The sequence below is a fragment of the Rhinolophus ferrumequinum genome, chromosome 21 (assembly GCF_004115265.2).
Source record: "Rhinolophus ferrumequinum isolate MPI-CBG mRhiFer1 chromosome 21, mRhiFer1_v1.p, whole genome shotgun sequence".
Lineage (NCBI taxonomy): Eukaryota > Metazoa > Chordata > Mammalia > Chiroptera > Rhinolophidae > Rhinolophus > Rhinolophus ferrumequinum.
Genome location: NC_046304.1, coordinates 32,686,498 through 32,699,893, shown reverse-complemented (window position 1 = coordinate 32,699,893; position 13,396 = coordinate 32,686,498). Strand labels below are relative to the sequence as shown.

The following is a 13,396-nucleotide window of genomic DNA, read 5'->3' as shown; positions in this document are numbered from 1 at the left end:
ATGTACTGCCTCACAAAGCAGCTGTTCCATTTTCAGAAAGATATTAACTGTCAGAAAAGATATTCCCCCATACCTAGCTAAAGTCTGCCTCCTCGTATGTAATTACCCATTAGTCTGTAGTTTTGCCCAAGGGAAACAAACAATAAATCCGGTCCAACTTCTTTGTTACTGCCCTATTGTCTTCTACTTTCACAACCAAGCTCCTTGGCATAGGTTTTGTGCATATCACAGTTTATGGACCCTTCATCCCAACTCTGCTTTGTCCATGTCTATTTAATGTTGTCTATCTACCAGAATGGAGAGGATTATCACCAGCCCTGTTCTGGGTACTAATTTCTATGAGACTTAAGGTGTTAACTAACTCATATGGAATTTGTAGTCAACCTTTAGGTTAATTCTCACTCTTCAGACGTGTCTCCTCTATCTTACTCTTCTGAACCCAAACGCAGGACTTTACGTTTATCCTTATTAAATGGACTTTGTCTTATTTTGTCAACATAATCTTGGACTCAGTTTACCAAAACATTTACTATTCCATTTTTTAGGCTATTCCACTTACTAGCTGAGTGACCAAGAACAAGTAACTAAAATACTTTGTGCCTCAGTTTCCTCATCTATAAAACGAAGATACAATACGATCTTCCACATAAATTATGGTGAGAGTTAAACTCAAATAGTCTGTACCGGGCCTGAAAAAGGTAAAACAGGGGCCTGTTACTCTTTCTGTTACGTAGTCATTAACCAGCAACCTCTAGGTACCAGTCAGTTACAAAGCCCCCAAGCACAAAAGCATATGAGTCTGGGGAAAGCTTTGCTAGAATCCAAATTTAGTGTATCTACATTTTTATATTTCCCTGATCTGATCTACCAATCTAGCAGGTAGGGAATGAAGTACCATTTTTGGTTGATACATGTACCAAGAGTTATGAAGTGTTACACGCGCTCGATTCCCTTAATTCACTCAAGGCAGGTTTTCTGACACCACCACTCCTCTGTGTGAAGTTGGTGGAAACACTGCTTTTAAAGGGGAAGAATATAAATAATGTGTCATGAAAGTGATTAAACCATAGCCACTTAAAAATTATTTTTAAATACTTACTAAATGTTAAGTGGATGCAAATTATTTTTAAAATACTGGACAAAAGAAAACATATCCTCTCATTAAATTTCTCCCAATTGAATAAATATATGAATAAAAAATAAATGTCTCCATATCACAAAATGCTAAACTACTTGTTCATTACGGTAAGCATATTTTCAGTGGTATACTATTAATGTATATACATACCTCTAAGCAGGCACTCACGTATTTTCTGATCGTATACATTGTTAGTATTCAGTTTAAATCTTTATTCTTTCTCCTATTAAGCATCATTTCTTTAAAACATAAGAAGCCAGTCTACTTGAAAATGCTTTTGCAAAGCAACACATTAGTGCGCATGTAATAGATTCATAACAACTCACCAACTCCTCTGTGAAAGATTGCAAGGGTGCCATCAGCCAGGGCCACTAACACAATTCCTTTCACATGTCTGCAAACAGGGCAAAGGATTTCAGAACTCTCCATCCGGAAATACAGAAGGGACCACATGCTACTGAACTAATTCAGAGGCTCTCAGAGGGCCAGTATGCGACAGATGAAGAGCTTACATTAGAACCTAAATGAACACACTCTTTTCATCATTGAGAAAGTCTTGCTATGAAAATGTCAGCTGAACGAAATAAATAGCACATGTGGCGCCTCAGGTGTTCACTTTCTGACCCAAACTATCCTCCTCATCGAAGACTACAGAGAAAAGGTCCACAGACCAGAGACACATACCTTAAGTGGAACTAACAGTCAGCTCTGCGACTTAAGAAACAAACTGATTTTTGATAGTCAACATATAGAAAAGGACTAGTAAATGACTCTATCAACATATTCATACAGTAAGAAGAATATTCCCAAACAACTGTAAATTAATAGGTATCAACTGGTTTTTCTCCTCAAAGTACTAAAGAACTCATAGTATGGTAAGGAATCAAATTTGGCAAGTTTTCCACTTAAAGTTTTCTATTTTACTTTCTAGTTAGGCTTCAATTGCACTCAACATCTCTAATTCTATAAAGAGGGAAAACAAATCTGGATACTGATTTAGTCATTTAGCACATGTTAGCTTTAATAGTTTTAAAATTTAGTTTATACTAAAATAGATATTTTTAAAAGAAATAATTTCTAAAATGAAACTTACACAATACTGAGAATCGAATCTTTAAGTTTAATAGAATGAAGACATTTCCTCCACTGGGCTACAGATGAATGGACATACAAACTGCAAGAACAAAATCAAGACTGGTAAGGCATAGAGAACATCAAGTCATTGCTTATATCTAATACAAAGCTCCTTCAGGAGAAAAGAAGAGTAACATACAAATTATAGGAAAAAAACAACGATAGTAAGGGTAGGCCTAAGGCAGAGAAATAAACTGCTTAAGCAACCAGAAACATATGAAGACTGAAAAGCCAGAACTAGAATAATGCACGGTCAGTTAGTTTCAGGTTACCCCATACTTCAGAGTCCTTGGCTAAACTCCTGTTTAAAATGTTCTTACTTTTCTACTTGACTGAACTATAGCTTTCTGATGACAGAGTGGCTTACAACAGGGAGTGGAAAACTATGGCCTACAAGATACATCCAGCCCTCCACCTGTCTTAGTACAATCTGCAAGATAAAAATGGTTTTTACATTTTTAAATGGTTGGGAAAAATCAAAAGAAGAGTATTTCATGATGTATGAGATCTGTATGAAATTCACACTTCAATGTTCATAAACAAAGTTTCTTGGAACACAGCCCCACTACTCCACTTACGTATTGTCAATGCAATGGCTGCTTTTGCACCTCAGCAGCACAGCTGACAAGTTGTTCGAGATCATATGGCCACAAAGCCTAACAATTCTTATCCGACTCTTCATGAAAAAAGTTTCCCAACCCTTCATTTTATAGTTTTAGACCCTTATGGAAAAGATACACTAGTGACCTTGCTTATTAATCTTTGGACATGTACAATTTTGTTAACACTCCCCACACTGCTAGAAAGTGAACAAACCATGTAATGTTAGTTATCATCTTCGAAGCTTACAGATTGCTTTTCCTAGTAACTCTACTAAAAAGTTGTATGTGGATTTGCGCCTTCCTGAAGCCAAATACATTAGTTTAATTCCTAGTATTTCCTGAACACACTCTAGCCTATATAAACCTTCTATGCATCAATAATTCTGTCTCTGTGCTGTTCAGAATCTTCTATTTCTGGGTCACCCGGATTTTAAAATTTTATTTACCTCTTCTTCCAAGATTATATAAAGGGAACACTGTGACAAAGAAACATATGGTTTACCATTCAGAACCAATGTAAGTCCAGTTTATGAGATAGTTGCAACATAACCTCAACATGTGTGTATATAAAATTCTTTGCTTTAATATGTACTTTTTGTTTGTATTTATATGTACCACATTTTGCTTATCTTCTGATTTCAAAAGCAAAGGTAAAAGACTAAAGATACTCTAATATTAAAAGAGTTGGCACCTACCAGCCATTCTGAGCGCCAAGCCACATAGTTGGTAAAAGACTACTCATTTTCTGGGCTTCTTCTCTCACCAGGTCTTGTTCATTTGGCAATACTGATATTTGATCTTTATATGCATCTGAGTCACTACTGAGAAAGGTGGGACAAAAGGGAAAAAAATCTGAATGTGCTTCGTTTTCAGGAATTGATCATTAATATATTTTACTTTATAATTTAAGAAAAAAGCTCAAACAAAAATTCCAGAAAAGCCAAAGTTAAATGTTTACATTAAATATAAATGTTACATTAAATATATAAATGTTTACATTAAATATTTCAATGATTGTACCAAAATAACATTAACATACTAGGAGGCCCAAGGTGCAGGTTCTAAAAAATAAGGGAGTTAAGACATGGTAATGAAATATAGCAGTTAATATTCAGGCTATAATTATGGCTTTGCCTTACAGTTATTTTGAATTTTCTAAGTTTCTTCTTAGAGGAAAGGGGGAGGCATGGTTTGTTTTACCTATACACACACACACACACACACACACGAGGGTAAAGCATAAAAAATTTTCTAAAACAAATTAATAAACTGAAACATGCTTACATTCTACCCCAAAACCTTCTTTCTTTAAGTAGATTGTCAGAGCACATATACTAAAAAGATATAACTAGGCTATCAAATTCAAAACAGACAAATGAATGTACTAATTCTAAAGAGATGATTATTCTTAAATTAACAAGTAAATATTAATAGACACTTGGTTGCTCCATACACTAAGAGGAAGAATTTTCTGTAAGGCCTAGAGTAGGCAAGAAAAGAAATTAAAGAATTCACTAAATGGGCCTAGATTAACCAACTTTTAAAGGAAGAGCCCCAAACAAACTGTTTTCTAATAAAATATTTGCCAGAAAACTAAATTCACAAAGGTCATTCAAGCCCACGTGGGAAATTGAAACAATGGCCAATTTTATAACTAGAATGGGAAAGAGAGTAGGGGTGGGGATTAAAATGTCAAAAGTTATTAATAGAATGGAAGACAAAGAGAACAACAATTCAAAAAAAAATCATACTAGAGGAGAATATGTCCAGGAAGATTTTGACTAATATACTTTATAGACAAAATTTTTCTTTTAAGTTGCAAGTAAAAGAGAACAAATGAGAAAAAAATATCCAGAGAGAATGAAGTGGAAGGAATAAATGAAGACACAGTGGGAATCTAAGTCTGCCACAACAGTGCCAATTAATGGGAATAGTTTGGCTGTTTCAGACTATTTTGGTTCCTTTTGTGTGTGTGCTTATCTGGTTTCCTAAGTTGCTGTCCCATTTGTATACCTTGATTGATACACTGGTGAGAGGTCTTCTGGGATTTGAACTCCTAAAGGATCTGTAAAGACATGCTCTGTGTACACGCCGGTTTGGGAGATGTCCACGGTGTCTTCAGCTGACCCTGCATTGCCTTCTGTGGCTTCAGTTGCTTCTTCTGCTGTTGGAACATTTTCATCAACCTCACTATTTTCTGCTTCCTTTTCTAAAAAATAAATATAACGTGCTAACCATTCTGAGTTTGAACTTTTCTACCAATAATTTCCTTACACAAACCTCAACTAAAGAATTTCTCTCCACCTACCTCCTCTTCCTCCACACGATCATGAAATTAAGAATTCATCATTTAAAAAAAAAAAAACCCAAAACTTCACGATTTCATTTAACAGGCATTATAACATCTTCTTTAAGCTCTTTCATCCTTGTTACTTTAAGATCCAAATTCAGTCCACAGTGAGGCATATGGGATAGGCTCAGACTCTATACAGATGGTATGTAAGGGGACAGCTATACCTGGTGGTTTTTCCATCACTGGTGAAGCACCGTTGGTACTAGGGGAAGTGGCAGCTGCTGTCACACCTTCTGCTGAACAACCAACCACCGTGATTCCTCCCAATAGGCTGTCTGTCTCTGCCGAGCTAGTGCTTGTCATGCTTCCACATAGAGACGCTTTGTCTACCTGTCCAGATTCTGAAAGCTCTTCTCCCGCAGGGTAGTCTGTTTCTCGTGCTCCTGAAAAACAAGACAAACCTTCTTTTAACACTAAGTAAACTCATACAAATAGCATTTTCTCCATAAAAGCACTGTAGTTGTTTGAAATAAGTGTGTGCAGGTGAGACAAATAGTTATTTGAACAGACTGACAAAATGGTAGCTTTAAATTTTATTTAAAGTAACCTTCACTAAATGGGAAAGTAGCTTAAAAATTTAAGACAATACTTCTTTTAATACAAGCATAAGCAAACATGACAATGTCAGAAATGATGCTTCTGTTCCTAATATGAGGTCCTGGGCAGCCACCTAATGAGGTTAAAAACAATGAAATCTAATTATATGTGTCAAGTTGGCAAAATAGTTTGCTGTTTGAAATACAAACTTCTGCCACCATATTAAAAATTAATCACCCTAAATGTATACTGTGCCTTATGGTATTAGTAAGACATTTAAAAACTAAGCATTTACAATATAAACTTCTTCAGTTCTTTTAATTTAGAAAGCTGTTTTTACTCTTATCACAATAAAAAATTTTATTGTAGTCAAATATATGTAACATAAAATTTGCCATTTTCACTGTTTTTTAAGTGTAAAATTCAGTGGCATTTACAATGTTGTACAGCCATCGAAACTGCCTATGTCTAAAACTTTCCCATCACCCCAAATAGTAAAGCTGTACCCATTAAACAATAACTCTCTGTTCCCTGAGCCCCAACACCCCTACCTGCCCCAGGTAATCTCTCTAATCTACTTCTGTCTTTATGAATTTGCCTCATGTAAGTGGAATCATACAATATTTGCCCTTTTGGGTCTGGCTTATTTCACTTAGTGTAATGTTTTAATTCCTTTTTATGGCTGAATAATATTCCACTGTGGATATATTACAAACGTCTTTAATTTTTAAAAAAATTTTTTAACATCATATAAGATTTAATCCAAAACTTTAGAAGCCCTTCCCTTACCAATCAACCTAAATACTCCCTTGCCCTCTGCCTCCCAGCCATCTTCTAATATTACCACTGTTTCATTTTCTTCAAATATCTGGAAATATTTTATTTAGTCATTTGTTTCCAGTTCATTTTGAATTAGGTCCTACAAAGGAGGTGGACCACTGGAAAGCAGGGGCACAGCTCACTCTTACCTGGTACACTTGCTATACACAGAACATGAGAGTTGCAAACAGTGAAGCTGTCTAGGATGTTGCCTGGTTGAATAGCATCAATAATGATAACTTTTGTAGCTGCATGAGTGCTGGTACAGATCCAGACTAGACTGGATAATTCTTCTTGATTTTTAAACTCCTTCTGCTGCTCCTGCAGGGCAAAGTAAGGAAAATGAGTGTTTAAAATAATTTATGGGTAAATATCTGTAAGGCTGTGCTATTACAGTCAAGGGCAATACTCTTCTAAGTTTACTTCCAGATTATTTGGAAGGCTCAAAATATAATTACCATTCCATATTAATTAGTAGATTAAAAACTGGCAGTTAAAGCAGATCGGTGACAAAAATGTTCTATATCCTGATTGTAATGATTGTTACTACATAGGTGCATACATTGGTTGAAACGTTGAACTGTCCCCATTTCAAGTATACACTTTTTTGTATATAAAATACATCTCAAAAAAATTGATTTTAAAAAGAGAGAAAGAGTGAGGACTAAGCAGGGGCCTTGTAATCCTAATTAGAAGTTGAACCCAGAAGTAAGTTTTGGACCAAATAGCTAAAGTAATAGTCTTATTAGGTGTCCGCCGCGCACGCGCGTACCTTAAGTTCCTGGTCCAGCTTGTCTAAACTGCTCTGAGAGGCACTTCGCTGTTGGCTGCCTTCTGCATCCAGACCAGCAACATCCTTGTAAAACACACTTGCTCCAACAACAGAGCCGCCGTCTCTGGTCTTCCCACCAGATAAATTCACGCCAACAGCACACCACAGCTTTTGAGTTAAAAAAAAAAAAAAAAAAAAAAAGGTATTAAGTCATTTTCTCTCCAAAAAATGTTTAGAATTTTCCATATATTTTTAAAAGCCGATGACAATAAATATAGATCTTTAATATTAAAAGTTATCCCGGTTTAAAACTACAAAATAAATAATAATCTGATCCACAAAAGTAGAATTTAACATTTTTGGTTTAGAAAAACAATTCACCCAGAATTTAGGACATATCCCCTTTAACTTCAAAATTAATTTACCTTCATTGATGCATCTTTTTCATCTAGAGGTCTGAGATAGACAGGCACAGGTAAATTTTTCATCTTATTTTCCCCTTGACCATTGGTTACCTAGTAATTGCGGAGGGGAGAGAAAGACATTGCTAAACCTCACCAAAAGTGAACTTACAGAACCACTGAGACACGAGCAAGCTCTGCTGTTACATAATTTACTCTGAAATCAGGTTCAAGTTAATTTTGTCATTCTCATTTGTAAAATGAGAAAATCAAGTGGCAATTAGAGAAACAAGAGGCTACGGGAGCTCAGAAGAGAGACACTAATTCATATATGTGTGGGAGTTTATGTGTGTGTGTGTAAGCATGAGCTGAGTCTTGTAGGAGTAGGAAAATGGAGTAGACAGGTAAAGTTCCTGAAGACTGAACTGAGTTTTATTTAAGACAACAGTTTGAAAGGCTCCAGGCCAATGTCTTCTTAAAACTTTTAAACAATAGACGCTGTTTTTTTTAAAACATGAAATCTTCAAATATAAAAACAGAGCTGGATCCCTCAAGTTTCATGCTCTCCCACCTCACAGACTCAGAGGCATTTCTTTTGAGCTCTAGGGCTCTGGAGAACAGCCTGAAAACCACTACCCTCAACACACTTCTCTAAATGGATGGCAAGTCCATGCAGCTTGAAATGAGCAGGTATGGGGTGTGTATTAGAGCCCTTCATGCCCAGGCATACTCTTCTCCCCCTGCATCTCCCCATGCAAAGAGATGCTCTTACCATATTCACATGTTACCTGTCTATACTTTTGAGGCAGACTCCAGCCAAAAGCTTGCACTCTCCCGTCTTCCTTCTGAACATGTGCCTTTACCTGACGATACTGTTCTCTCTTTTGTTCTCTGCGAGAGGCTAAACTAGCTTCAGTTCTAAAAGGAAAAGAAATTTCCTTTTTTAATTAAGTGAATGTAACAAAAGCTCTCCCACTAAAACAGCAAAAATAACAACAAAAAAATTACATGATTTCAAATTAGTTTACTTCAGACTAAGATTCCTCCTTAAAGTGTTATACTAAAACCGGTCCTTTAAAGTTATGCAGTAAATACAGTGCCCAAGCTTTAACAGGTTAGCAAGCCGCCTGTTAAGTCATCAACCATCAAATTTACATCAGATTTCAGATCTGGGCCATACGAAAAGGAAAAATTCTTAAATATTTTTGGCTCCTCTTTCTTTGTTCATTTAACAAATATTTACTGAGAATTTTCTAGTATCAGGGAATGTGCTAGATGTGACTGAAGATCAATAAATTAATGTCTTCTTAGGAAGATAATATAGGTTAACTTTTGGATCCCATTAACTTGTTTCAGGAAACAAAAATGTAAACTGACTAGGTAAGCTTTAGAGCTGCAGAGTAAAATGCTATAAAAATGATTCTGAAAATAATTTGTCTTTCTTTGGGCCATTTAAATTTTTGTGAGGTGACTTGCTATGTATCTCATAGTAAACAAATCTACTTCTGCGTCAGACATTTTACAGACACTAATTTAATCCTAACACCTCTGAGATAGGTAAGCATACTCATTTTCTAGGCAGAGAAACTGGGGTTCTGAGACATTACCTTGCCCAAGTTCCCGTACCTAATGAGAAGCAGAGTCAGAATGGAAAACTAGGTCCTTCTGACACCAACGGAAATGTTCAAACATTTAGGATAAAGACTTATATAGGCCTTTAACATTTCACTTAATATTTACCCATGTTATAATACCAGCCAAAAGGAGACATTCAAAAAAAAATTCCTTCTTTTTATGAAAACTGTGAAATGTAATTTTTATAAAAGGTGTTGACTACAAGTAATTTACTTACAGGTAGTTAAGTTATGGAAATACTCTATTTACACATTTATCTGAATGCTTATAGCTGATCTGATAAGCAGCAAGAACATTCTGAACTGTTCATTTATTTAGGGCACAACCACTAGTCTGGAAAATACTTACTCTTCACTAAGGAAATCAAAGGCTTTGGACTTATCGCCAGGGAGTTGAGATAAGGTGCTGCTTCTTTTCTTAACAGAAGGAGTAACATGAGAGGTGGGTGCATTATACTTCAGATTAACAGGTGGTTCGGGCTTCTTAGTAGTATTACTTGAGGAGCTGAAAAGTCGGCTGAAACTAAAAAGGAAAAAGTGAGTGTGTGTGTGTTACATGTACTGTGAAGAACAATCTATATTTTCTCACAAATTCCAGAGTGCTTTTACAAGGCAGTGAGTTAGAAACCGGCAAAAAGATTTTTTGTAGTCACACAGTACAGCCTTAGCAATAACTCACAGCCAAACATAGACATTTAGGAAAGAGAAACCATTGCTTAGCAAGGTAGATCCCTGTTTGTTAATTAGCAATTCACACTATGAAAGGAAAAGTTCTTAAGTACAGGGAGCTTCCCATAATGGAGAAATAAAGTAAGATGGCTCCTTTAGCTAGCTCCTACTTGGTGCAGTTTAAAAGTGGTGGTGAAACAGCAAGGTTATGGCTGCACAGTTTGAACAGAAGCTTAGCACGCCAGTCTAGAAAGTCATAATAAAGTACTAGAACACATATCACCATTTTAGCACACATCTTACACATTTTTCATATTAAGCTCTATTTAAATACTATTTTCACATCCACTCAAAACAAAAACAAAAAAAAACCCCCACACCACTTCTATTAAATAGCAGATTCACCAAAAAGGGGTAAGTATTAAGCAGTAAATGCACAGTGCTTCTGGCATGAACATAACTCCAGTCCAAAACAGACACTACTCAAACCCCACAAACACTAAATTTCTAATCTTCACTTTGTAAAGTTCCTCATAATCACACAACCAGTGAGTCAGTAAGTATTTAATGGGGATCTAGGTAATTATCAACTCCATGAATAATTCCCCATTATTTTATTTAATTTAGCAGAGGATTCCACCAAATGCATAACCAACGATGCGGCTTACGACAGCATTATTTTTGTCCTCAAGAACAGCCTTACCGAGCTGGCACACTACATATCAAAAAGAAAAAGTTCAGTTTAGCTGTATACCTCAAATTTACGAAAGGAGGGGAGACGGGGAGGGAAGGAGGGACTGAGTAAGGAAGGAGACACCAAATCATTCTTGAAAATAAGTTTTGACTGTAATCTTGTCTCAAAATACTAATGTGTTTGTGTATTTTTAGATACTTACAACTGCCAAATGCTTGACCTTTTTTTTTCCTGCATGGCTGGGTTTTCTCTTGATGCTCTACATTAAAAAAGAAAGAAAAAGAAAAAAATGTGTTATCAGTGAGGGGTTCTAACTTTCTAGCTAAAGAATGGAGGACCCAAGAAGTTCATGGGCTACACAGAAAAGAGTCAACAATTAAATTCAGTAAGTAATTACTTTGATCTATAATGTGTCAGTCAGTCTGCTAAGCAACAACAACTTAGATAAATAAAATACTATCCCTCCCTCAAAGAGCTCAGTCTACTGATAAATATGAGATTATTACCTGTGCTGGATAGACAGCTAACATGCCTGAATGTTAATATTTAAAAATTTTTATTGAAAAGATATCCTCCAACTCTCCCTTTTATCAAAATTCCTGTCTTTACATAAAGGTGTCTATCATCTTATACTTCCAGCTCTCACAACTTCACTGTTCTGATGGGTCATTTTTCACAGGACTAAAACTTTTCCATCACTGAAAAGATGACCCAGGGAAGGGCATAAACTGGATTGATATGTAATTCAACAAAATTTCAGAAAATAAGGCATTCTAAACTGATTTAGTAAGGTGGGAAGGATTCTGTCATCGCTTTGAAAGCCCCATTTTCACTTTAAAAAAAAAAAAAGATTAAATTAAAAACATCTTTTAACCCAATGGAAAAAAGTTAAAAGTAGCTACCATTTCTTTTCACTTGTTGACTACCACTTCACGGAATTAAAAATAGCAATGAAAAGTGGAGCCTGCCTATATGCCTCAGTTTTTAAAATATTTATTCATTACTTCTTTAATATCCATTAAATGCTAGAATTAAGAACACATTTCTGAGGACATTTGTTTCTTTGTCCAATAAAGGGGAAGGGATTAAGAAGTACAAATTGGTAGTTACAAAATAGTCATGGGGATGTAGGGTATAGCATAAGGAATATAGTCAATAAAATTGTAGTAACTATGCATGGTGTCAGATGGGTACTAGACTTATTGGGGTGACCACTTCATAAATTATACAACTGCCTAAGCACTATGCTAAACACCTGAAACTAATATAACATTGCATGTCAACTGTAATTAAAAAATAAAAAGAAATTTTTTTTAAGTATATTGATCTCTTTCCTTCTTGGTAGCTATAAGCAATTATAATTTTAGCAAATGGTAAATATTCTATACGAAAGAGTTCTAGTATAACACTGGTAAAGGACATATAAATTGATAAATACGTGATATTATCATAAGGTTGTAAAAGTTGGAGGTTAGGAAGTATGTTCATAAACTAAAACAAGTGTCAGTGTGTACTGTTATTGGTAAATCTGATATGACAATCCAAACTCAAAAATATGGGCAAATTAGGGAATAACTAATTTACAAACTTTTCACGAGTTCTTTCTAAATTAAAGGAATACTTTTACTGAGAATATGACCGTTAGATGGCACCATCAGAGGTGAGATTTAAGATCTAACGGACAAAGACCTCAGTGGAAGTGGTGTTTTGTGCACAGTCAGAAAATGGGAGTGCGGGAGGGGAGGGTGGGTACAGCAAGAGTGTTTTATAGAAGACAGAGTAAAAAATGATTGTTTCCTATGTGAAATTCTTATCTTTTCTTGACATTATTGCAAAAGCAGTGTCAATTGCTACATTCTTTTGAAAAATGACCATCATTCCTGAGTAATAACAATTGCATTTTAGAGGTCATGGAAACATTCTCCAAGAGCCCTACTGGTCCCAAAGGCACCCACTTTGATCACATTCTATTACTAATTCCAAGTGTTACTTTAGAAAGTCTCTCCTAGTAAACAGGGCAAGGGGCTTGGCTCTCCAAGGCAGGACTCTAATTCTGAATGAAGGAATATTCAAAACTAGGAAACAATATTAGAAAGCACCAGAGGCACTTCTCATACAAACCGAATCATCTCTGTCCATCGAACAGCTTCCTGAAGCTCCATCAATCTCTCTTTATACTGGTTTCTCTCCATTAGAACACGGGCCATTTCTACTCTAGTAAAACGCTTCCTCTGGGCTGTGGGAATATCACTCTATAACGAAAAGAAGACTACAGATCACTCTGGGAGCATATATTTGTTTTGGTGTTATCCCAAACTTAAGCAAAATCTTTAAGCTTTTAAATAGTCCTTAATGTCTACTCTAATTGATCAAAGTAAAATAGCTTTATAAAAATAAAATCAATAAAGTAATTACTTATGACTGAAAAGATAAGAGGTAGACTATTTCATTTCTCTTTTTTTTAAACATTAAAAACAATTTTTTTTGGCGGGGGGAATATTGGGGAACAGTGTATTTTCCCAGGACCCATCAGCTTCAAGTCAAGTTGTTGTCTTCAATTTAGTTGTGGAGGGCACAGCTCACTGGCCCATGTGGGAATCGAACCGGCGACCTTGGTGTTATGAGCACTGCGCTTTAATCACT

General features: G+C 35.7%; 1 protein-coding gene across 20 annotated transcripts in view; it reads right to left on the bottom strand.

The window, feature by feature from the left end:
* SPAG9 (sperm associated antigen 9) overlaps positions 1 to 13,396 on the bottom strand; it is a 108,944-nt gene that overhangs the window by 17,617 nt on the left and 77,931 nt on the right. For 10 of the 20 annotated variants that reach the window (XM_033089470.1, XM_033089473.1, XM_033089466.1 and 7 more), the window contains 12 exons: positions 12,875 to 13,005; positions 10,956 to 11,012; positions 9,740 to 9,913; positions 8,545 to 8,674; positions 7,781 to 7,870; positions 7,356 to 7,523; positions 6,733 to 6,904; positions 5,392 to 5,610; positions 4,888 to 5,083; positions 3,570 to 3,695; positions 2,232 to 2,312; positions 1,465 to 1,532 (listed from right to left, as the gene is read on the bottom strand). In XM_033089470.1, the coding sequence (XP_032945361.1) occupies positions 1,465 to 1,532; positions 2,232 to 2,312; positions 3,570 to 3,695; positions 4,888 to 5,083; positions 5,392 to 5,610; positions 6,733 to 6,904; positions 7,356 to 7,523; positions 7,781 to 7,870; positions 8,545 to 8,674; positions 9,740 to 9,913; positions 10,956 to 11,012; positions 12,875 to 13,005 (1,612 nt within the window). Of the gene's footprint in view, positions 1 to 1,464; positions 1,533 to 2,231; positions 2,313 to 3,569; positions 3,696 to 4,887; positions 5,084 to 5,391; positions 5,611 to 6,732; positions 6,905 to 7,355; positions 7,524 to 7,780; positions 7,871 to 8,544; positions 8,675 to 9,739; positions 9,914 to 10,762; positions 10,775 to 10,955; positions 11,013 to 12,874; positions 13,006 to 13,396 lie in introns of all 20 variants that reach the window. The other 10 variants (XM_033089469.1, XM_033089472.1, XM_033089464.1 and 7 more) reach the window with 2 other exon arrangements.